Raw genomic sequence first — 24,076 nt, 5'->3', positions numbered from 1 at the left:
TTCTTTTTAAGCAAAGGATTTCTACTTACTACCATAAAGTACATTAGTACAAAAACTGAACAGACTAGCTAGAGTTTCACACATTTTTATATATCTCAATATTTTATCATCATAACTAACATATATTAAATGAATGTGTCTCAAGAACTTAAGTGAGAATTTAGAAGTATTAAATTTTTAAAATAATTTCCTTTTTTGAATTTGATTTTTACAATTTTGGCCGTGCTGGGTCTTCTGTGCTGCTCTCTTTAGTTGCATCAGTGGGCACAACCAGGGCGCCCCTGGTGGCCCCAAAGGTGAAGGTGAGGGTTAAAACACAGCCCAGCCCAGCACTGCACAACTATAGTTGTGGCTCGCGGGCTTCTCTCTGCGAGGCTTCTCTTCTTGCGGAGCGCAGGCTCCAGGGCATGTGGGCTCAGTCACACTGGGCTTAGCTGTGCCGTGCGTGGCGTGTGGAATCTTCCCGGACCAGGGATTGAACCCACGTCCACTGCATTGACAGGTGGATTCTTAACCACTGGACCACCACAGAAGTCCTAGAAGTATTACATTTTACTACAACAATTCCCATTTTCAGCTGAGAAAACTGAGGCACTGAGAGGTTAGGTGACCAGATCAAAGTCACAGACCGTGGTCTGTGGTGCTTAGTCACTCCGTCCTGTCTGACTCTTCACGACCCCATGGACTGTCGCCCTCCAGGCTCCTCTGTTCATGGGGATTCTCCAGGCAAGAATACTGGAGTGGGTTGCCATGCCCTCCTCCAGGGGATCTTCCTGACCCAGGGATCAAACCCAGGTCTCCCACGTTGCAGGCAGATTCTTTACCATCTGAGCCACAAGGGAAGCCCAAGAACATTGGAGTGGGTAGCCAATCCCTTTTCCAGGGGATCTTCCCCACCCAGGAACCCAACTGGGGTCTCCTGCATTGCAGGCAGATTCTTTACCAGCTAAGATACTAGGGAAGCCCCAAGTCACAGACTATGTAGGGTCAAACCCAATATTCTCTAGAGGTTGCACTCTTAACTATCCATACCCTCAACTACACAGCAGAAGCTGTTATTTATTTATCTATGCTGGGCTCTGACAGAAAGGAGTGAAGGTCATATATTAGGAGTATGAAAAATAAAATTGGAAAATTACCAATTTTCTTTCTTTTGGGAAAATCCAATTTTTATTGCATTATATTGGTCTTATCATAGGTTATAAAATGACATTCTGATGTACTGATAGCAAATAATTTACCATTATGCTGTGACTTAAATTTACATTCTGAGTCTAAGCAAACATTTTGCTAGGAGCCTTCTTTTCAGCTTATCCTCCTGAGTTATGCTTGGGAAAGGTTCTCTCCTTTCAGAGACAACCAAACTTACAGAAATGACTGGGGTGTGGTACTTATGGCTCCCAGTTTATAAAGTGACTATGAAATGATAAGATTAACTTTACAAGTAAAAGTTTAAAGGTGTGGGCTCACTGTGACGTAATTCACGCAAATATTTCATACAGTTCCTCCAGGCACTACTCTAGGAGGTACAGTGATCTCTGCCCTTCTGAGATATATTATTACAGGTGCCTTACATATCTGAAGATCATGGTTTTTTATTAGACGTCCAAGGTATGAAAGTTAGTCTGTCATTTGAAAAACATGCCATCCTCTTCAGGGCACAGTCTGGGGACACAGTCAGTGATAAGGAACCACAAGGCTAGTGGTTCTCCAATGCTACTGTGTAAGAAAACTTCCTGGAGAAGTTGGAAATCAGATCCCAGGAGTCTGTATTTTTACCAATAACTTCACGTTATGTTGATGTAAGTGATTTGAGGTCTAGACATTGAGAAACCTGCTTGTAAGTGGAACCATTCAGAAGAGAAAGATCACTCACAAGAGAAGAGCCCTATGGCAGTGGGATGTGAACTGAGGAATATAAACCCGACTGACCTGTAATTAATTACCTATAATTCACAAGTCCACATTAAAAAGCTGAGTAAGAGTAGATGAATTTAACGGCACCTCCTCCTTAACCCCCTTTATGGAGATTTGAGTTTGCCTCAATCTAGTTATTTTGAGAAAACATGAACTTAAGCAGAGCTTTATTTCCGATAAGAGGGATAAGCATTAAGAAAAAGGAAACTGCTAGTCAATTGCAAACAAAAAAAACCTAAGAGAGACAAACATTTCACGGAACTAACTTGCTACCACTCATTTTATGCCCTATTTCACAATGCTTAGTATCTGAACAATCCACAGGGTTCCAAAGTACATCAAAAATGTGTTCATTTCCTCTCTTACTCAGGCAGAATAATAATAGACTTTTGTGAAGGTACCATGTGCCTCAGAAATTTCAATAGATACATTCTTAAATAAAGAAATAGCCTTCAAAAACAATTCTATCAGAAATTCACCCTACTGGAGCTATTTATAGAAGTCTTAAATAGCTTTTGGACCATCACTAAATTAGTGTCCTTCATTTCTGAATTTGGATTACCTAAAGTTTTTGGCTTCTTTACAACTGTCCTACAGAAAGAACTCAATATTGAAATATGTTTTTCTTCTTTTGTTATAAGCAAACAATCATAAAAATAACATAATTGTTTCAGATGAACTATTAAAAATTTAAAAATAAAACACAGCATTTTGTTCTCATGATAAGTAGAAATCATAACTTTGGATGGGTACTAAGCTTCTGCACCTTAAGTCATATAAAAATAAAGGTATCCCAATAAATATACTCCTATTTCAGACGGTAAGTGTAGCACTATATATATCAGCCGGCCTGCTGGCTCCATGGTCTCAGTTCCTACCCTCAGATCCTGTCCACTACATAAACACTGAGCCTGGTCTTCATCCATTCAAAGGGATTAGTAAAAACTGCCTCTCCGATGACAGAATTGAGATTTTCCAGATGTATTTTTGGCACGGTACTTGTTTTTTATTATCTATACTTTTTATTGCACTTGCTTTTATTATTTGGACGTCCCGACCACGTAAACATTAAGAGCAGGATGCCAGCAGATAAAACACAAAGAAACCTATTAGGAGTCGCATCTATTTAAATTTTCAGGCTGGTGCTGCCTCCAGAATAGCACTGAGGATGGCAAAGTTCTAAAGGAAACTTTCATATTAAGAGGCTAGCAAAAAAATCTCCAGACCTCTAACTCAACGCAGATGCCCCTAACTGTTTTCTTCAAAAGCAAAACCTTTAATCTGAATCACAACAAAAGATGCCCACAGGAAATGTAATCTACGAAGGTGATTCCTAATCCAAAAGGCAAACAAGAAGTAAGAGGGAAAGGCGCAACCCCATTCCTCGTCGATTTCCTCTTCCTGGGGATTCTGACTGCATTTTCCTCGGTCAAGCCAGACAGAGCCTGGCAACTGTGCCTCCGGTCCACACCGTAAAACCGTGTCAGTGCGTAAAGAAGGGGAAAGGGAAGCGGCCGACGCCGGGGACGCGCTCCCCCCTTGAAAGGAAGAGCCGCTTTCTGTGAAATACCACCGGAGTCAAGTCAGTCCCAGCAGGAGGACGCGGGGCCAAAACGGCATTGATTGCCCTTCACTGACAGGGTTGGTTGTTTTTTTTTTTTTTTTTTTGCGGGCGGAGGAGAGAGAAGAAGGGATGAGCCGGGGAGGAGAGGCCGGGCATTCCGGATCTCGGGCAGGCTGGCGGGGAGGCGAGGGTCGGCCCGCCCGCCCCACTCGGGCGACCGCGGGCAGCGAGGTCAGCCCTGCAAGGGACCCCACGGCCCCGCGTGCCCCTAGAGAAAGGACGGGACCTGCCCCCAGCTCGGCCGGCCACGGCGACCAATGCCCATTCAACCCCCCGAAGCCCGTCCCGCGGCCGCCGCCCACCCCGCAGCCTCGGTCCGCCGCGGAGCCCCGGCCTCCCGGCGCGTGCCAGCCGGCCGCCACCACCCACCACCCACCCAGCCACCCCCGGCGGCCCGGGAGGATGGGAAGGACGAGACACACGGGCGCCTCCAGGGCGCGCGGCTCAGGGTGAAGGGCGCCGGGAGGGACGCGCACACTGGCCCCGGGGTGGGAAGGGGATGGACGGGCGTCCCGGGCGGCCATCGCGCCCACCCTCGCCCCCGCCGCCTGCCCGGTGAAAGGCAGGCCGACGCGGTCCAGCTCTCTCCTCACCTCATCTCCAGGCGGGTCCACGCTGCCGCCTCAGGGGGACAAAAAAAATCAGTGCAGCTCAGTCGCCGCGGGAAGGGGACGCAGGAGCCGCAGCCCCGCACACCATCCCCGCCCGCCTCTCTGGGCGTCCCGGAGTCCGCCCGGGATTCTCCCTCGCGAGCCGCCGTACTACCGAGCAACCAAGCTGCGCGCCCTCCCGTCTCCACCTCAGCTCTCTGCCTCTCTTCGCTTCCCTCCCTCTGTCCCTCGCTCCCGCCTATCTCCTCATCTCCCCGGGGACCTGCCTCCCCCGCGCCCTCTCCGCCTCTTCGTCTCCGCCCACGGGGTGGGTGGGTGGGGACAATGAAAAACCAACCAATCGAAAGAAAGGGTTCACACCTCCTCCCGCCCCCTCCATCTAGCCCCGCCCACCGCGGGGGAAACGCAACTGAAAAGAAAAAAATCTGGAGGAGGGACGGAGTGACAGCCGGATCGACAAATCAGCAAGCTCAGAGGGGGCGGGACCTGGCCGCCCTAACCCCCTCCCCCGCCGCCCCGCCCCCTTTTCCGAAGCAGGCCTCTGGCGTAGGGTTTCCCGACGGGCATAGAAGCGTCTGTGTCGGGCTTCGGAACGTTTTGTTCCACGGTCTCGGTGCCATTTGGCCGTTGCTGTACGAGGCGAGGTACAAGTTAGGACGTCTTCAACTAACTAACGGCAGGTGTCACAGGAGAGAACAATGTAGCGGCACAAGGAGGGCGGGGCACAGTCCCAGGAAGGTGATGGGGATACGGTTGGAATGAGGAAGGGTGTGGTCTTGAACAAATTTACATAAAGTTGAACCCGTCGGCCTCTAGGACTTGGCGCATTGATTGGTAGCCCCAGGCGCGTCGCCGTGGAGCATGCCGGGAGATGTAGTTCCGCGTTCGGTTGCTATGGCCGTCTCCGCGCATTGATTGGAAGGCCCAGGCACGTCGCCTTGGAGCATGCCGGGAGATGTAGTTCCGCGTTCGGTTGCTATGGCGGTCTCTAGAGTGCGAGACTGACGAGCGACCTGACCAATGGGAACAGGCTGTGGCGCTTAGGGGGCGGGCCCTCTACTGAGGTGCTCGAAGGTGGTGGAGGTGAAACTGCAGGCCGTTGGAGCCGCTCCGAGGCAGGTGAGCGCAAAGAGACGTGCTGCGTGTCTTGGGAAACCGGGCTTTGGGCGGAAACTCGGGAGACGCCCAGCGGGACCGTCCAGCCCTGGGGCGCAGGGTGGTTCCCGTAGCACCCCAACCTTATTAACACTTCTCGGGCTCAGGCCTAGCTGGCTTGGCTGAGGCCGCTGAGGGGCGGGAGAGACTTGATTTGCCTGACGATTTCCTGGTCTTTACTGGTTTTGATGGTGGATGTTATTTCAGCTTGCATCTTCCTCCACTTTCATGGAAGCAAAAGTCTGGAAGTTCCCTTCCACCGAGACTCCCAGGTTGGATTTTACCCACTCCCGCGTCTTTTTGTTTCTATACTTTGAGTTTCTTTTTCTTTCTGCCTTACTGCTTCTATACGACTGCTTTCTCCTCCGTCACTCCCACCCCCGCCCCCTCGCCGGGGACAATTACTTAAAGCAGGGGCATTCGGGTTTATGTAACTCTAGGGCCAGATTTGCCTTCCAGATTAAGCTAAAGGGAGGAATACTCTGGAGCAACGCGTGAGAACCCCCTAGAACCGTTTTGAAGTGCAGACGGCGATGCTGAGGGTGAGGACGGGTCCTGAGAATCTCCGTTTCGGACAAGCTCTCTCAGGTGCTGCCAGTCCAGGTTACAGGCAGCAAGGTTTTGCATATTTAATGGGAGCCACTTTAAAAAAAAAAAATAAGAAAAAGAGAAATATGTGAAATTACTGCTGGAGTTTTATTTAAAGTATATCTAAAATATCATATCAGCACGTAATCAAATGTTTAACAATCGAGATTTTGTACATTCATTTTCTTCACATTTGAAGAAACCTGGTGGACATCTTATGCTAACAGTACATCTCAGTTCTGACTAGGCACAGCTCACGGGCTTCAGGATGATACAACCCACTGCAGAAATTAAAAGGTATTAAATCTTGGGTTGCCTCTGACAAAACCCCTTACTGCTTTGTGAGATGGATTTTGGAAGTACTTTACCAGATCTCCACTCAATTTACAGAAATAATAGTACAAACAGCCAGCATTTATTCAACACTTCCTTTGTGCCAGGTATTGTACTTGAGTGCTTTGCATGTATTATTTAAGCCTTACTGTTACTCTCCTGTTTTACAGGTGTGGAATTTAAGGCCCAGATGGTTAAAATTACCTAATGTATGTAGGTCATACTCTGAATAAGTGGAAAAGCCAGGATTCAGAGTAGGGTCACTTAGGACTTCTAAATCCATCAATCACCGTAGTGTATAATTATTACATTTTTTCACTAATTTCAATTCATTGATGCCTCTGCTCTAGTTTACGGCTAATCCTGAGACATTCAGATGTCAAACAGAGAGGGTTCACCATACAAGGCACAGTTCCCTCAGTTGTAGTGAAATATTTGGGTAGTCTTACAACTCTCTGTGGTGTCCATTCAATATCAAAGTTCTAAATTGAAGAAGAGTGTTCCAAACCTCAAGGAGATATATAGGCTTTACCCTGTACTGTACTGTACTATACTGTACCCAGTACTATACCCTGGACAGTGTGTCTTGGTTCATCTGTGTACCACCTTGAAGGAGGAAAGTGGGAAGGCTTGGGAATTCTTAAAACGTTTCACCCTGCAATCACAATGTTTTGGGGTTTGTTTTTGGTGAAATCTTTTATTCATTGATAAAAGTGAATCTTTTCTTGCTCATGCAAGCTTCACATAGAATAGTTCAAATACAACTTTAGTATTTTTGCAAAATAATTCTTTTTATCAGTTCAGTTCAGTCGCTCAGTCATGTCTGACTCTTTGAGACCCCGTGAATCACAGCACGCCAGGCCTCCCTGTCCATCACCAACTCCCAGAGCTTACTCAAACCCATGTCCATCGAGTTGCTGATGCCATCCAACCATCTTATGATCTGTCGTTGTCGTCCCCTTCTCCTCCTGCCCCCAATCCCTCCCAGCATCAGGGCTTTTTCCAATGAGTCAACTCTTCACATGAGGTGGCCAAAGTACTAAAGCTTCAGCATCAGTCCTTCCAGTGAACACCCAGAACTGATCTCCTTTAGGGTGGACTGGCTGGATCTCCTTGCAGTCCAAGGGACTCTCAAGAGTCTTCTCTAACACCATAGTTCGAAAGCATCAATTTTTTGGCACTCAGCTTTCTTCACAGTCCAACTCTCACATCCATACATGACTACTGGAAAAACCATAGCTTTGACTAGACAGACCTTTGTTGACAAAGTAATGTCTCTGCTTTTTAATATGCTGTCTAAGTTGGTCATAACTTTCCTCCCAAGGAGTAAGCATCTTTTAATTTCATGGCTGCAGTCACCATCTGCAGTGATTTTGGAGCCCCAAAAGATAAAGTCAGCCACTGTTTCCACTGTCTCCCCATCTATTTCCCATGAGGTGATGGGACCAGATGCCATGATCTTAGTTTTCTGAATGTTAAGCTTTAAGCCAACTTTTTCTCTCTCCTCTTTCACTTTCATCAAGAGGCTTTTTAGTTCCTCTTCACTCTCTGCCATGAGGGTGGTATCATCTGCATATCTGAAGTTACTGATATTTCTCCCGGCAACCTTGATTCCAGCTTGTGCTTCTTCCAGCCCATCGTTTCTCATGATGTACTCTGCATATAAGTTAAATAAGCAGGGTGACAATATACAGCCTTGAAGTACTCCTTTCTAGATTTGGAACCAGTCTGCTGTTCCATGTCCAGTTCTAACTGTTGCTTCCTGACCTGCATACAGGTTTCTCAAGAGGCAGCTCAGGTGGTCTGGAATTCCCATCTCTTTCAGAATTTTCCACAGTTTATTGTGATCCACACAGTCGAAGGCTTTGACGTAGTCAATAAAGCAGAAATAGATGTTTTTCTGGAACTCTCTTGCTTTTTCAATGATCCAGCGGATGTTGGCAATTTGATCTCTGGTTCCTCTGTCTTTTCTAAAACCAGCTTGAACACCTGGAAGTTCTCGGTTCAGGTATTGCTGAAGCCTGGCTTGGAGAATTTTGAGCATTTCTTTACTAGCGTGTGAGATGAGTGCAGTTGTGCGGTAGTTTGAGCATTCTTTGGGATTGCCTTTCTTGGGGATTGGAATGAAAACTGACCTTTTCCAGTCCTGTGGCCACTGCTGTGTTTTCCAAATTTGCTGGCATATTGAGTGCAGCACTTTCACCGCATCATCTTTCAGGATTTGAAATAGCTCAATTGAAATTCCATCACCTCCACTAGCTTTGTTCGTAGTGATGCTTTCTAAGGCCCACTTGACTTCACATTCCAGGATGTCTGACTCTAGGGGAGTGATCACACCATTGTGATTATCTGGGTCGTGAAGATCTTTTTTGTACAGTTCTGTGTATTCTTGCCATTTCTTCTTGATATCTTCTGCTTCTGTTAGGTCTTTTTATACATTGTAGTAAAGATGACATCTTGTGAAATTATTTTCCCTTGATGGTGAATTTATTAGTAAGTATTTAATCAAAAGTACAGTTCCTACTTTGCATCTGAAGTAGGTAATGATTAAAGACCCTATAGTGATTTAGAGAATTAAGTAAGTGTTGACGGACTGCAATTATATTGGTGTATGGAGAAGATGATCCCTTAAGTCAGTTGGAAAGGAGGGAGAATGTAGTAAAAATGTAGGGAGGATCCCTCAGTTTATCTTCCTCATCCCTTGCCTTGTCCCAGTGTCACATGATCAAGCCAGCAGGAAGGGAAGACTGCCATTCATGGCACCATTGGCTGCATTGTTCCCCAGTAGTACAACATGGGAAAATAGGATGCTAACTCAGAAATATAAATGAAGGTTAAGTTTCTGTTGTTCTAAATCTTACTGTATCAAATGGCCCTACATCAAACAGAAACTGGAGCAATGACTTCTAATCTGTGATTAATGACCATCCCACTTCCCCAAACCACCCAGTACCCACACTCCAGCAGTACTGGCAAGGGGGTCCACTAATAAGAATTCTTAAGTGAAAAAAAAAAAAAAAGGAATGCTTAAGTGAAAAGGTATTTTGTAAATCAACAAATAACAAAAGTTAAGCTCTCTTGGAGGGAGGAGAATTAATCAAAACTTCTTTTGATATTCAGAAGAGGTCGTTGTTGGAAGCCACTTGTTGCATGGATAGGCAACAGTTTGACATAGCTAATTAAATGTCTCTTGTCTTGCTTCCACATAAAGTCTTTACCAAAAAATTATTTTCCTTTCCTAATTCTTCACCTAGCTTTAGATCTCAACTTACGTGAGATGTAAAGAGGATGCCCCACTTGTATAAAAATTCAATCAAGTATGTCTTGATAATGTCCATATAAATCTAGACTCTCATAATCAGAAGAGACTTTGATATGGTCATCTCATTCCCATCCCCCTCAACTGATGCTTGAATCTCCCTTATGCTGCTGCTGTAAATGTGTATCCAGCCCCTGGTTTAAATCCATCTATGACTAAAAAAAATAAAATAAATCCATCTACTAATAGGGACCATGTCACTTTTTGCATTTTCCTAAGTCATAGCTCAGTTGGTAAAGAATCTGGCTGCAATTCAGGAGACCCGGGTTCGATTCCTGGGTTGGGAAGATCACCTGGAGAAGGAAATGACAACCCACTCCAGTATTCTTGCCTGGAGAATCCCATGGACAGAGGAGCCTGGCAGGCTATAGTCCATGGGGTCACAATGAGTCAGACACGACTTAGCGACTAAACCACCACCACCAAAATGTGAAAGTAAAAAGTTCTTAGGATATGTGCTACTAGCTAGAAATGCTTTGCAGAGATTAGCTAGGTGTGAGCCACTGTCTCAGTGTTTCCCATGCCCATCTTGTAACAGGCACAGGAGAGCAGTACAGTGTATAACGCCAGTGTACTCCTTGTTTATGTCAAGTGTCCTTGGAATTTACAGATTGCTGGAGACTATCTCCAGCACAATGTAGAGACATCCCTCCCTCTTTAAGAAGCAGAGCTGGCCTGTCCAGTTAGGACTACCAGTCTCCTCTGCAGCCTGCAAAGTATATGGTATTTGAACCAGACCTCCAGCTAGTTACTTTGATTTTACTGACCATAATAGGTTTTATGGGTACATGGTTTAACATTCTTCTTTATCTGATATGTGGATATGTATGAAAAGTCCCACAGGTGGGTAAGAACATGGTTAAAACTTAAGCACCTCTTCAATATAACTGAAGATTTACCCCTAATAATCCGCTAGCATTGTAATACTGTCCACTCAGCCGAGCAAGATGATGAACCACATTTCAGAGCTGACTTCATCTGTTTTTTTTTTTTCAGTAGCCCAGCTGCTTGACAGTTTGTCTGCTTTGTTTAAAACAAAAATGAAGGTGGGTGAAGCATAATACTTCACCATATTATGAAGTTTGTGTTGGGAATAATGAAAATTTGAGCGCATAAGAAGAATCTGGACTTTGAAGTTGTCCGCAGGGAGAGAAGGAAGCTGTGCGGCCGCCTGTGGTCGTTGCCCAGGCCTCAGGCTTCACAGTTTGGGCCTGTAATTGTGCTTACATCCAAGAGGAGCACTTAAGCCAGGAGACTGTAAAGGAGAAGGAAGCCTAGAGGAGGGAATTATGAGAGATTCTAAGATATCCTCGAGGGCTGAAGTTGGCACAATAGAACCTTGTTTGGGGGTGGGAAAAGTGAGTCTAGTTTTATGACTGTTGAATTTGAGGTTGATTTGATACTCAAAACACTTTTGGTTTGAACGTATAGATAAGGATTGATCTTTAGAGGTTTTACTTACAATTATTAATAGATGAGCTCCTTGGGGGAGTAAGTATAGCAGGGGAAGAGCAAGTGAGGTTCATGTTGTTATAACTAAGAGGAAACCATTTGAAATGTCTTCCCGTTGATTTTTTTTTTAGAAATCCTTTAAGAGATTAGTACTTTCATTAACTACTTTCTTGGTATTATTTATGGTAAGTGTTTAATTTATGCAAAGTCCTTATTCTGCTTTCATACCAAAAATTATTTAAAACAGGTGTCTTAATTTTTGTTTCTCCAGATTTATAATAGATTTAATATGTTGATATTATAAAAACAAAGTATTATGAACATAATCTTCAATTTGTGGACTTACGTTAAATATATTTAAAGTTGGATGTACCTGAAGAATTTAAAACTTTATGCTTTTTACGGGGCTTTTTAGGGCTCTTTACATCAACCTATATTTTTTAAACAGGTTTATTTTCAATTAAAAGTTTTATGTAGCACTTTTCTGATAAAGGCAAGGTTATAGTAGAATATATAATTTTGAGGTTAATGACATTCATTTTTGGAAATAGCATGATAAATAGTATATATTTCATTTATATTTTTATTTTATGAAGTGTTCAGTTATTTTATTTCCTGTGTGCAAATATCTTTGTGTTCAATAAAAATTTTATTAAATAATGGATTAAGTGTTCCATTTAATCTGGACCACTGCCTAAGAAATTAAGTGGGTTTTGAATACCATTCATTGTACCATTTTCTCTGTGTTAAGAACTCAGTATTCCTTTTTGGGCTTGCAAAACAAATAATATTTCCTCAATTTTCTTCTGGTCACTTTTATAAAAATACTTCGTTTTCTTCACCTTGTAACTTTGAGGGGTGGTTTTTGTTCCCACATGGTTCCTTATTAAACCAACAACTAAACATTACTTTTTTCTACCAACCAGGCTGATTGTAACCTAATTTGGAGGAACTATTTAGATGATCTGACCAAAACTATGGGCATTACTATGTATATAATAGTCATCTTAAGGGACACTACGGTACATACAAACAGCTTCCAGGATCTTTGAAATTGGGGTGCATACAATATGAGATTCATGTGACTACTGATCTGAGAGACATACTATATGTTTTCAGATGCCGTGGACAGCGAAGACAGTTGACTTCCAGAGTTACAAAGGGAGATGTTTTGAAATCAAGGTGTTGATGTGTAATTATTTCATTCCTCAAAAAGGCAATTCTAGTAGCTCCAGATTGAGTAGAAGCAGAGTTTTATTTATTCAATAATAATAGATATTGATTCTTCGAAGCTGGGGAAACCCACTAGTTGAGTGAATAAAGCAAGGTTTTGTCAGTATGTAATGAAGTCTAGAAGCATGGAAAAGATGGAGTAGATTGCGTGTCACTGGGAGGTGATTTCAGAGAGGGAGTATAACTTGAGCTTTGTTTACTTTGCAGAATCTGTAGAGTAAGTACAGCACAGTCTCAGAGAGCAAGCAGGGCCTGGAGCCTGGAGACAGCAGGGGCCATATGGTATGAAGTCACACTGGGCTTCCCAGGTGGCACAGCGGTAAAGAATCTGCCTGCCAATGCAGGAGGCGCAGACCCCGGGTCAGGAAGATCCCCTTGAGAATGAAGTGGCAACCCACTCCCGTATTCTTGCCTAGAGAATCCCGTGGACAGAGGAGCCTGGCAGACTACAGTCATGGGGTCACAAAGAGTCAGATACGACTGAGCACACATGCACACATATTGCCTAGATCAGACAGGGGATGTGTTTGAAGAATGAAGAAGTAAGGTAAACTAGGGACAGTGGGTATGCATTTTAGATGGCCTTGACAGCTGAGAAGGAGAAGTTAGATTTCTGTCAAAGGTAATACATCGCTGCTGTTCTATGCTTAGGTTCTTCCCCTCTCCCCTACCACTCTGACAAACTTATTGATGTGTACACACACACACACCTTCCTTAACCAGTTCTATGCTGAGGTTCTTCCCCTCTCCCCTACCACTCTGACAAACTTATTGATGTGTACACACACACACACCTTCCTTAACCACACACACACACACACCTTCCTTAACCAGTTCTATGCTTAGGTTCTTCCCCTCTCCCCTACCACTCTGACAAACTTATTGATGTGTACACACACACACACCTTCCTTAACCACACACACACACACACACACATACACACACACACACACCCCTTCCTTCTTCCCCTCAAACTTATTGATGTGTACACACACACACACCTTCCTTAACCACACACACACACACACACACACACACACACACACACCCCTTCCTTCTTCCCCTCTCCCCTACCACTCTGACAAACTTATTGATGTGTACACACACACACACCTTCCTTAACCACACACACACACACACACCTTCCTTAACCAGTTCTATGCTTGGGTTCTTCCCCTCTCCCCTACCACTCTGACAAACTTATTGATGTGTACACACACACACACCTTCCTTAACCACACACACACACACACACACACCTTCCTTAACCAGTTCTATGCTTAGGTTCTTCCCCTCTCCCCTACCACCCTGACAAACTTATTGATGTGTACACACACACACACCTTCCTTAACCAGAAGGCTAGAGACACATAAATTCTCTATGTTTGGAATGTGTACTCGTTTCTGTTAGTTCCAGCATTTGATTACCACCTTCTGGAAAGTAGCAACCATTACTGAACTACTCAGTAAAAACCCTCTATAAAGATTCTTTAGATCCATTAAGATTCAGCTTGCAGGGCCAGCTTCATAAGAACAAGACCTCTGCAGTCACACTGGACCTCACAGTCAGAAGGCACACATGCTTGGTTTGATGCTTGGCTGTTACCGTCTTGCAATTTTAGTTTCTGAACAAGGTTCCCCACATTTTCATTTTGCAGTGAACCCTGCAAGTTATGTAGCTAGTTCTGTCAACAAGCACTTACTGATTATCAGTCCTGAACTAAAGGAGATAGGGTTCTAGTTTTACATCTAATGTTAGTAGTTCAGTAAAAACCATTAAGTATAATGGTAAAGGTAAATGACTTTGGAGTTGGTAACATCTGATTTGTCTCAGCTCTGGCCCAGCTGGAGCTATGAGACCCTAGGAATGTACCTCTGTAAGTCTCAGTTTCCTCATTCATAAAATAAATTCAATAATAATGTAGTACTTTCATCAAAAAATATGTATAAGAATGTTCTTAGGCTAATTTGTAAATGTGTTAAACTGGAAACCATCAGATGTCTTATCTTCAGTGCAATGGACATTTAGTAATTCATACAGTGGAATACTATGTAACTGAATGAAATAGATACAACTGCAGGCAACAGTATGAGTGAAACTCATAAACATAATACTGAGAGAAGCATAATTCATTTATATAAAGTCAAAAACAGACAAAGCTTAACTCTGCTTGAATATCAGGATATTGAGTATCCTTAGAAGGGGGACAGTGACTAGAAGGGGAACCAGGGAGCTTCTGGAGTTCTAGTGACATGTTTCCTGCTATGACATGGCCATGTTCACTTTGTAAAGTTCACCAAGCTATATACTTCAGATCTGTGAACTTTTCTCTGATTTTATATGGTACCTCTATGAAATTTACATTAAAAAATAGTCTTGTCATACAATTACTATGGAAATTAAAGAAACAACTGTGGAATCCTTAGAGATGCTTCAAGATGTCCACAGAATACAGGTTTAATTGAAGGCAGGAGGAGAAGGGGATGACAAAGGACGAGATGGTTGGATGGTATCACTGACTCAATGGGCATGAGTTTGAGCAAACTCTGGGAGATGGTCAGAGACAGGGAAGCCTGGCGTGCTGCAGTCCATGGGGTCACAAAGAGTTGGACACTACTGAGCAACTGAAAACAACAAATGTCTTACAAATGGATACAGAGGAATTAGGGACACAATTTCAACGACTGTCTTGATTGTCCACTTTTTCCTTTCTAATGGACTTTTTTAAGACTTTGAAAGCCCTTTAAATGACACTTTTGGTTATTAAAATTGAGCCTTCTGGCCTGCACAGTTTTTTTTTTTCAGGTACATCTCATAATGTTTGTTGAATAGTGAGATGAAGTTAAGCACAGTCTCACCTTGGTGTGAAGGCTGAACTATAAGCCCATTCTCAAATACGTACCTGAGGTTATTGCATCTTCTCTTGTTTGATTGCTTTCAAGAACTATTACCTAAATTCATTTGAAGACTACACTTAAATTGTCATTTTATGTATATTATCTATGGTGAATCAGATCACTAGCCCAGGTGGGATGCATGAGACGAGTGCTCGGGCCTGGTGCACTGGGAGGACCCAGAGGAGTCGGGTGGAGAGGGAGGTGGGAGGGGGGATCGGGATGGGGAATACGTGTAACTCAATGGCTGATTCGTGTCAATGTATGACAAAACCCACTGAAATGTTGTGAAGTAATTGGCCTCCAACTAATAAAATAAAATTAAAAAAATAAATAAATAAATAAATTTAAAAAAAAATTTGTCATTTTATCCTTTAGAACTATTTTTCAATTTATGCTTTCAGTTGATCTGGCATGTTTTGTTGGTTAGTATATTTCATGTATATTTTTTCTTTTATTGTTTTCAGGTGACTATGAAAGGCTTATATTTTCAACAGAGCTCTACAAATGAAGAAGTAACATTTGTGTTCCGAGAAAGGGTAAGAAAAATGGTTTAATCTTTAGATGGAACAAGACAGTGTATTTTACAAATGTCACAGACATAATTTTAAATACCACGTTACAAATTATTTTTGAGTGGCACCCTATAAATTACTTTAATCTTATATGAAAACAGTGGTCAATATTATGGTATATTTTTAAAAGAGTTGCTGCAAAAGAGTTTTTTGTTCCTCAGTGTGGTAGTAGAAAAGATATAAGAAACTGAACAACTTGAGTAGTTTTATGTGTTGCAAAATTTATTTATTCTGAATACCACAATAAAATGATTTTTTAGATTGTACATATTTCAGAAATACTTTCATATTGTGAAATGAAAGAGGTGGAAAAGCATTGTTTTTCACATTAACTTCTGAGTATTGCAGAGTTACTTCGTGCACTAAGCTTTAAAGGTTTCCAGTTTTGTTTTTTTTTTTTACTACTTTAAGGGTAGAGAGTAGAACTTTTATCTATTAGTGATTGTTTGAAAGGTTTGTGTCAGGCCACAGCCATTCCACTGTTAGTTTAGAGACAAAAACTAAGTGCGGTATGTATTTCATATTGTTTGCATATTTCAGAGTAGTAATAAGAATCTCTGGATCGTGAACACAATTCAGTTTTTCTGTTTCAACAACTACAAAATCATTTAGATTAGGAATCTAATCTGACAGTTTGGTTTTTACCATTGAGTCCAAGAGGTTTGACTGGCTCCCAGAAATAATTATCACCAGGTTCACACAAATCATGAGTATACAATTATCGATATTGCTGAATATCTTCATGTAATCACCAACAGTATCAAATCTGAGTTTTAAAAAGGGATATCCCAGAAGACTGTGTTCATGTCAACTACAGGGAGTGGTCACTCAGAGAACACAGGGGGCACTGTGCAGGTCGCTGCTCTAGCATCTAGCCAACACTTGATCTAATTTGGGGCATATCAAGGACTGAAGAAAGCACTTTAATTACTGGTGTCATTGGTGGACGACACTAAGTACCTCAGTTTGAAATATCTTTGCCTTTGAAGTTATATCTAGCTGTGGAATATGAGGGGTAAATTAAGTTCCATTAAGTTTGTATTTCGACCCCAGAGTCCCATGGGGCATGCTAAAATGTCCAAGACAGATGTTAAATAAGGTAGAGATCAACAAATGACACTAAAGAACTTTCTGTATAGCATTAAGAAAATTCCATAGTCAGTACAGTGTATCTATTATGTATATATGTGTTTAAGGACATGCCCACGTGAAGGTTTGATGCTTTGAGATTATTTAAATTGAACTGAAGCACACTATTTATTGCTCTACTTTGTTATCCTGTGTTCATTACCTACACATATATTCTTGTCCATAGCTTGGAAGTACATTTTCAGATTAGTACCTTAAGACTTTTGAAATTTTTTACCCCCAAATTCCCTACATTCTTTTATATTATATATTATAAAGTAATTGTTTGTAGCTTTTTCAGTTAACTTAGATGTAAGATTTCGATTTTGTTCAGTTATATATGAAAATTTTTGCAACATGAAGGCAGTATTCTCAAAGGAATGTGTAATTGTTTTATCATTTGACTCTAGGAAAATCTTCCTGTTACAGAAGATAACTATGTGAAACTTCAAGTTAAAGCTTGTGCTCTGAGCCAGATAAATACAAAGGTATGAACACTAAGATATTGGTGCTTTGATTTGGTCAAAAGTCAAATATATTTGGTATACAAAAATTTTAATAATAATAACTGATTTCTGAATACCAAGAAGTTATTCTTAGAAGAACAGAACAGCTAGGGGAAAAAATTATTGTGTATTTCTATATTAATGTAAATTGTCAGTCTAATTGAATTCATGTATCTTATTATATGAAAATATTTTATATGGAATTGTGTTAGATGGTAACTTTACAGATAGAAATATCTGTATGAATTTTCTGAGATAATGGAAATTAAATGGTAGCTAACTGGTTTGCTGACACATTAAAATTATACATATCAACTAATCCTTTAGCAAACCTGGTTTCTTACTCCACAGAGGAACCTATTTTGTGAAGATAGTTGCTTTTTATCTTGATGGCCAAAAATGGAGTCATATTTGCTTTTTCTGTGGTTTGATTTTTGCTCCTTCTTTTCTCATGTATGAATAGAGGTTAGAATTTATTCTTGACAATAAATTCAAGACTTTGTCATTATTTAGCTTCTGGCAGAAATGAAGATGGAGAAGGAATTCTTTCCTGTTGGGAGAGAAGTTGCTGGAATTGTGTTAGATGGTAAGTTTACAAATAGAAGTATCTGTATTTATTTTCTAAAATAATGGTAATTAAATGGTAGCTAATTGTTTTACTGACACATTAAAATTATACACACTTTTTCAATACAAAGAAACCATATAGAAGTGTTTTTCCTTTTTTAATTAAAAAGAAAAATAGAACTTAATGGTATTGAAGCGCTTATAACAGTTTAGTAAATAAATATTTAGAGATTATGTATTTAAATCCATGAGTAATCAATTTGAATAGTATAACCAGTATTGTCCTTTTTTTTCCCCCCAGTATTGTCCTTTTTATGATGTTTACAAACCAGCATAAATTACTTGTGTAACTTGGCTTTGGGTCAAAATTTACATAATGGTCAATAACTGCACTCACAATAAATTTTTAAAGTGTGCCTAAAATTGAGTATTTAAAAGGTAAATAGGACTACTTCCCTGCCAATCCAAGTGGTTAAGACTCCAAGCTTCCACTGCCGGGGGCACAGGTTTGATCCCTGATGGGGAGACTGAGAGTCTGCCTGATGTTCTGGGCAAGAGTCATAGGCAGGATACTTGGCAGAAGAAAAAAAAGTTTGTCAAGAAAATTCCCCTTCAAAAATTGCAGAATAAAAAATAACTAACAAAATCTTTTAATGATGATATGAACACTGATTCCTTCATCTGCCCCCAAAAAATGAGGCAGGAGGGTAGGCAAGGGCCAGATCATGTTGAATCTCATCTCAGGTTGGGCTATAGAGAACGTATTAGGGTGGCCATATGAAGAGTGGATTTGAGGCAGCCCAGGCTGTAGACAAGAGCACTGTTTGAGCCGTAGACCCAACAAGCAAGAAATGACAAAGTCCATACTATAGACAGAGGTGGTAAAGGTACATTCAAGAAATACTGGGAAAGTCAAGTCAGCAGAACTTAATAATTGACTGGAACAGGAGAATTCAAAACACGTAAAGGCAGAAAATGATTTACAAGATTCTGGTTATATTTGAAAGTTGTCAGCTGATGGGTTGTGTGTGAAGTCATAGAATGCTGATGAGCCCATGCAGGGAGAGGGGAAATGAAGGAGACGCAGATTGCATGGACTCCTTGGCAGTGCCACTGTCTGAAGGACAGTCCTTAATAAGAGGAGTATGCAGGACGCCATGAAGAAAGGATCAGGGTGACTTCAGGAAGACAAGAATGCGCAGCAGGAGGGAAAGAGAAAGCACAGAAAGCAAGAATACTGGGGGATGGAGGCACAGGCAGGATCCAGAGACGCAGAAGAGTGGGACCCTTCTGCGAACAGAGCCAGCCAGAGGCGCCACTCCCAGATGGCAGACTTCTGCCTGACTTCTCTGCTGCACCTCAGTCCCCTCATCTGTTAAACAGGTCTAATAATACCTACGTAATGGGTGTGCCGTAAAGATTAAATGTGTTTGCAGCCAATTAAGCCGACTGTGCTCTTTTCCCCATGGGGGCCCAGTGTGCAATGGCTGCAAACAGCAGCCTCCTTGGTAGTGTATGCAACCTGTTGCCTGTACAGGTAGCCCTAAGGTACCTTGGAGACAACTCTTCCTAGTGGGCATTCATGACTGGCCTGCTGTTTCTCAATCTAGACTCCAGACAGGTATGTGCGGTGCCTTTGGAAAGCCCCAGGGCACAGTGGCCAGGGTCCACATTGGCCAGGTCATAATGTCCATCCGCACCAAGCTGCAGAACAAGGAGCATGTGATTGAAGCCCTCCGCCGGGCCAACTTCAAGTTCCCTGGCCGTCAGAAGATCCACATCTCCAAGAAGTGGGGATTTACCAAGTTTAATGCGGATGAATTTGAGAACATGGTGGCAGAAAAGCGACTCATCCCGGACGGCTATGGGGTCAAATACATCCCTAATCGTGGTCCCCTGGACAAATGGCGGGCCCTGCACTCATGAGCATCAGCTCTGTTCCCTCCTTAATCACGCTCACCAATAAATGCTATTTCCTGTTAAAAAAAAAAAAGATTAAATGTGAAAACACACTAAAATGCTGGGCACAAGTAGACATTCAGTGAGGTTTGGGTTTTTCCTCCTGTTTGCTCTTGTAACTATTGGAAGAAAAATATTCTACAGAATTGACTGATGGTGGAGGCCTTTTCTCTACATACACAGGGGAAGTATAACTTATCACTTCTGTATAGTCCTCAAATTTCTTGGCCCCATTCTGAATTTATTTCCATAATCTCAAATCAAAGTAATTGCATATGTAACTCTAACCAGAATTCCCATTGCGTGTCTGCAGTTCTGCAGCTAAAATCATGACACGCTGGACTAGCTACATGAGGAGGGGAGCCCAGTGTACCCAGTGTAGTCAGCGTAAGAGCTGTGAAGTGGATTGTTTTTCTTTATGCCTTCATCCTTAGCTAAACAGAGAGACATCCTGCTCCATGGTGTCAACAACCGCACAGCCCAGATTTTGCAGAGTCCACATTTGAAGTGTTATATCCTACTGTCCCTTGCAGCCTGTCAAAATGTCCTAAAAGTTCTTGACCTTTTTTCTGAGTCAGTGACTTTTATCAATCTATGGCTTTTGAATTTTAATTATTAGGTTATCTCTAATAACCTCATAATAATGATTATTAATTTTCTCCACATTTTAGTTGGAAGCAAGGTATCATTCTTTCAACCAGATGATGAAGTAGTGGGTAAGTTATAGGTCATAGTCTTATTTCAAGTCATCTGTCTTCCTGTTGTCTCTTTTTTCTGTACAATTGCTAATGTTTACTGTGACCTTGCTTCATATACAAGTACTTACCTAAGTTTTGGAATTTACTCTCAAGTATCCATTGATGAAGAGAATTGGGAGTTTGATCTCAATAGCAGAACATTTAAAACTTTTCAGTATTTGGCTGTAGATAGGATAGAAAGAGACTTCCCTGGTGGCTTAGATGGTAAAGAATTCACCTGCAGTGCAGGAGACCTGGATTTGATCCCTAGGTTGGGCGATCCCCTGAAGGAGGGCATGACAACCCACTCCAGTATTCTTGCCTGGAGAATCCCATGGACAGAGGAGCCTAGCGGGCTACAGTCTATGGGGTTGCAAAGAACTGGATACACCTGAGCAACTAAGCTCACACAGGATAGAAAGATGGCCACAGTTGCTGTCCCTGGTGCAGCCCTTCCCGGGTAGAAACTCAGTCTATAATTAGACTGACGACTCCAGAGAAAGGAAAAGTCACAATCCATCTACGTGAAGACTGCTGACTGATTTGACTATGCACATGCTCTTCTGTCCACATTCGAATAAACTGTATGCAGCTGCTCCCTTACTGCCCTCGTAAAAAAACCAAAACTTTGCTGAAGACATTTATTCTTTTTTATTTTAGTGTATGGTTAATACCATTTTGCAAATATATTTCTTTATACTGTGTCCTAGACATTCATACAAACAACTATGAAGTAGTTAAGTCGTTTCTGAAGTTGCCATTTCTCTGTAGAAAGTATTCATAGGAGACAGTCACATAAACTAAGAAAATATACGGCTTTACAGCATGCTTGAAGCTGTTAAGAATAAATGTGTAGGAAAGTTGTCATCAGCTTTTAACAGAATTGCCTTTGATTGGGGGTATTTTCTTTGAGAATTTGTTATTTCTGTCTTTATTATCTGCCCAGGAAGTCAGGTAAGGGACTTCCCTGGTGGTCCCGTGGATACGAGTGCACCTTGCAGTGCAGGGGACAGCAGTCTGACCCCTGGTCTGGGAAGATCCCACACGCCGAGGGGCAGCTGGGCCCGACCGCCACGACTACTGACCCCTCATTCTAGAGCCCACGAGCCGCAGCTCCAAAGGCCCATGCACCGCAACTGAAGAGTAGCCCCTCCTCACCGCAACTAGAGAAGCCCGAGCATAGCAGTGAAGAACAGTGAGCATAGCAATGAAGACCAGTGCAGCCATAGACAAATAAAATTTTAAAAAGAAAAAAGAAGTCAGATGACATTGTATTATTCAAGATTCTGTCTGTAAAAGACCAAAAATAAAATCCAACTGACTCAGGAGAAAATGGGATTTTATTGGAAGCATATTGAGGAATGTTACAGAACCAAACTCTGGGAAGGTTAGCCGTATGTCAGGGGCCAGTTTAATGAGGAGCTCAGATGCCCCCCAGTCTCTGACTTGACTCTGTATGTCAGCCATCATCTCTGTCATCACTCAGGGAAAGAGGAAGAAGAAAAAGAGGTAGTATAGGTATTACAGTGCTCATATCAGAAAACAAGCTATCCACTATGCTTCCTTATTTCTGAAATCTCTCCTTACTACTACTGGAACCTTCCTCAAAATTCCACTGAGGAAAATTTAGACTAATGCTTACTGGCCTCTCATTAGGAGTGAGTTCACTTTTAGATAGTTGCCCTTAACATTTCTCGTTTTAATTTTCAGGAATTCTGCCCCTGGATTCTGAAGACCCTGGACTTTGTGAAGCTGTTCGAGTCCATGAGCATTACTTGGGTATGTGGTTGTGCAGTGTTTTGGAGCTCATAAGTCTTACTTCCCAAGTGTGTGTGGTTTTTAACAACATGATTGCTTTGCATCTGCCGTGAGTGTACCTAGGAAATAACTATTGGGTGGTCATCATTTGACTACTTCTAGCTTAAATTTTTTATCTATAAACTTTATTTTGAAACTGAACAGTGTTCCTACCTCTACATTTCCCTTACACTGTTCATGGTAAGAGGTTTGAAAAGCAGTTTCTCCCTTGGCTCTGAAATTATATCACTAATCAGAATTTTTTACTTCTTTTTCTTGGTTATTAAAATTTTCAAATGTATAAAATCTAGACAATACCTGTAGAATCTGAGTCAGGAAAGACTCAAAACACTTATTCTTGGTTTCTGTTGCTAATATCCTTTGGCCAATACTCAATTTAACTCAAGTGCTAATTTTAAAATTTTCTTTTCAGGTGGCCAAAGTATTGGAGTTTCAGCTTCAGCATCAGTCCTCATTGGAAGGAGGAGTCCTCACTGAAAGGACTGATGCTGAAGCTGAAACTCCAATACTTTCGCCACCTGATGCAACGACTCATTGGAAAAGACCCTGATGCTGGGAAAGATTGAAGGTGGGAGGAGAAGGGGATGACAGAGGATAAGATGGTTGGATGGCATCACCAACTCGATGGACATGAGTTTGAGCAAGCATAGGGAGTTGGTAAAGGACAGGGAGGCCTGGCGTACTGCAGTCCATGGGGTCGAAAAGAGTTGGACACAACTGAGCAACTGAACTGAACTAAATTTACTTCTTAAATATTTAAAGTGAATAAATTATATAGACATACAAAACATGCTGCATCTCCTTAAGAATCGGGGGAAGCACATTAAAACCATGGTTATGCATCCTTGAGCCTGACAAAGTCATAAAGTTTGACCATCCCAAGTGCTGGCAAGGATGAGGAGCCGCCGAATCTTTTGAGCACTGGGAGTATAAATTACTAGAAATGCTTTAGAAAAATAACTTGACCTGATCTAATAAAGGTGATGATGTATTAACAGCTCAAACCTGGTAACTCTCCTGGTACTTTCGTGCCCCAGAGAGGCCTGATGTGCACCAGTAGACATGCACAAGACCCCATATAGTAGCATGGTTTGTCACTGTGGGATAAAGAGAAACAGTGTAAATGTTCATCACCAGGAAAATGGATAACCAAAGATATTTCTCACTAACTCATCAGTAAAAGTGTATAAGTAACAGTCAAATATATCAAGATGGGTGAACCTCACAAACCGTGCTAAGTGAGAAAAGCAAGTTGCAGAAGTATACGACAGTGTGATACCATTTTATTTCTATAAAGTTCAAAACTACAAAATTTAATGAGGCATATCTCATTTAAGGATATAAGGAACATGTAGGGGAAAAGTCATGTGGAAGTTACCTTTGTGGGCGAGGAAAGAGGACATGAACACAGCAGCGCCACGGGCCTCCAGTGGTGCTGCCAGCCTTGTTTCTATGCTAGGATTCATGGTTTCTTCATAACTTACCTATAAGTCATCATACATTCTTTCGTATTCTTGAACTATTTCATTAAATGTTTTTCTAAGTTCTTTCTTGAATAATATAACTGGTAATCAGACTATGTGGGGCCAATTTTGGACTCTTATATTTGGATTTTGGACTATTAAAAACAGTAAATTTATATACCACCTAGCAAGTCT

The 24,076-nt window shown here is 41.9% G+C and overlaps 2 protein-coding genes and 1 non-coding gene across 15 annotated transcripts in view; 2 read left to right on the top strand and 1 right to left on the bottom strand.

The window, feature by feature from the left end:
* ITSN1 (intersectin 1) overlaps positions 1-4,383 on the bottom strand; it is a 252,839-nt gene extending 248,456 nt beyond the window's left edge. For all 8 annotated transcript variants that reach the window (XM_065913505.1, XM_065913504.1, XM_065913506.1 and 5 more), the window contains exon 1: positions 4,135-4,383. The gene's annotated coding sequence lies outside the window, so the exon portion shown is untranslated. The remainder of the gene's footprint in view (positions 1-4,134) is intronic.
* The window catches only part of CRYZL1 (crystallin zeta like 1), a 35,726-nt gene continuing 15,059 nt past the window's right edge, over positions 3,410-24,076 (top strand). For 3 of the 6 annotated variants that reach the window (XM_065913514.1, XM_065913510.1, XM_065913515.1), the window contains exons 1-6: positions 5,186-5,271; positions 15,596-15,667; positions 17,242-17,319; positions 17,851-17,923; positions 20,535-20,579; positions 22,311-22,379. In XM_065913514.1, coding sequence (XP_065769586.1) covers positions 15,602-15,667; positions 17,242-17,319; positions 17,851-17,923; positions 20,535-20,579; positions 22,311-22,379 — 331 coding nt within the window. In that variant the 5' untranslated portion in view covers positions 5,186-5,271; positions 15,596-15,601. Of the gene's footprint in view, positions 3,559-4,725; positions 4,797-5,185; positions 5,272-5,514; positions 5,580-15,595; positions 15,668-17,241; positions 17,320-17,850; positions 17,924-20,534; positions 20,580-22,310; positions 22,380-24,076 lie in introns of those variants that run through there. The other 3 variants (XM_065913511.1, XM_065913512.1, XM_065913513.1) reach the window with 3 other exon arrangements.
* On the top strand, positions 19,335-19,469 carry LOC136152579 (small nucleolar RNA SNORA70). Its single transcript, XR_010660251.1, has one exon. It is a non-coding gene; the product is annotated as a small nucleolar RNA SNORA70 (small nucleolar RNA).

Source organism: Muntiacus reevesi, chromosome 21 (genome assembly GCF_963930625.1).
Source record: "Muntiacus reevesi chromosome 21, mMunRee1.1, whole genome shotgun sequence".
Lineage (NCBI taxonomy): Eukaryota > Metazoa > Chordata > Mammalia > Artiodactyla > Cervidae > Muntiacus > Muntiacus reevesi.
Note: the sequence above shows the minus strand (reverse complement) of the source record. Positions and strands in the feature narration are given on the sequence as shown.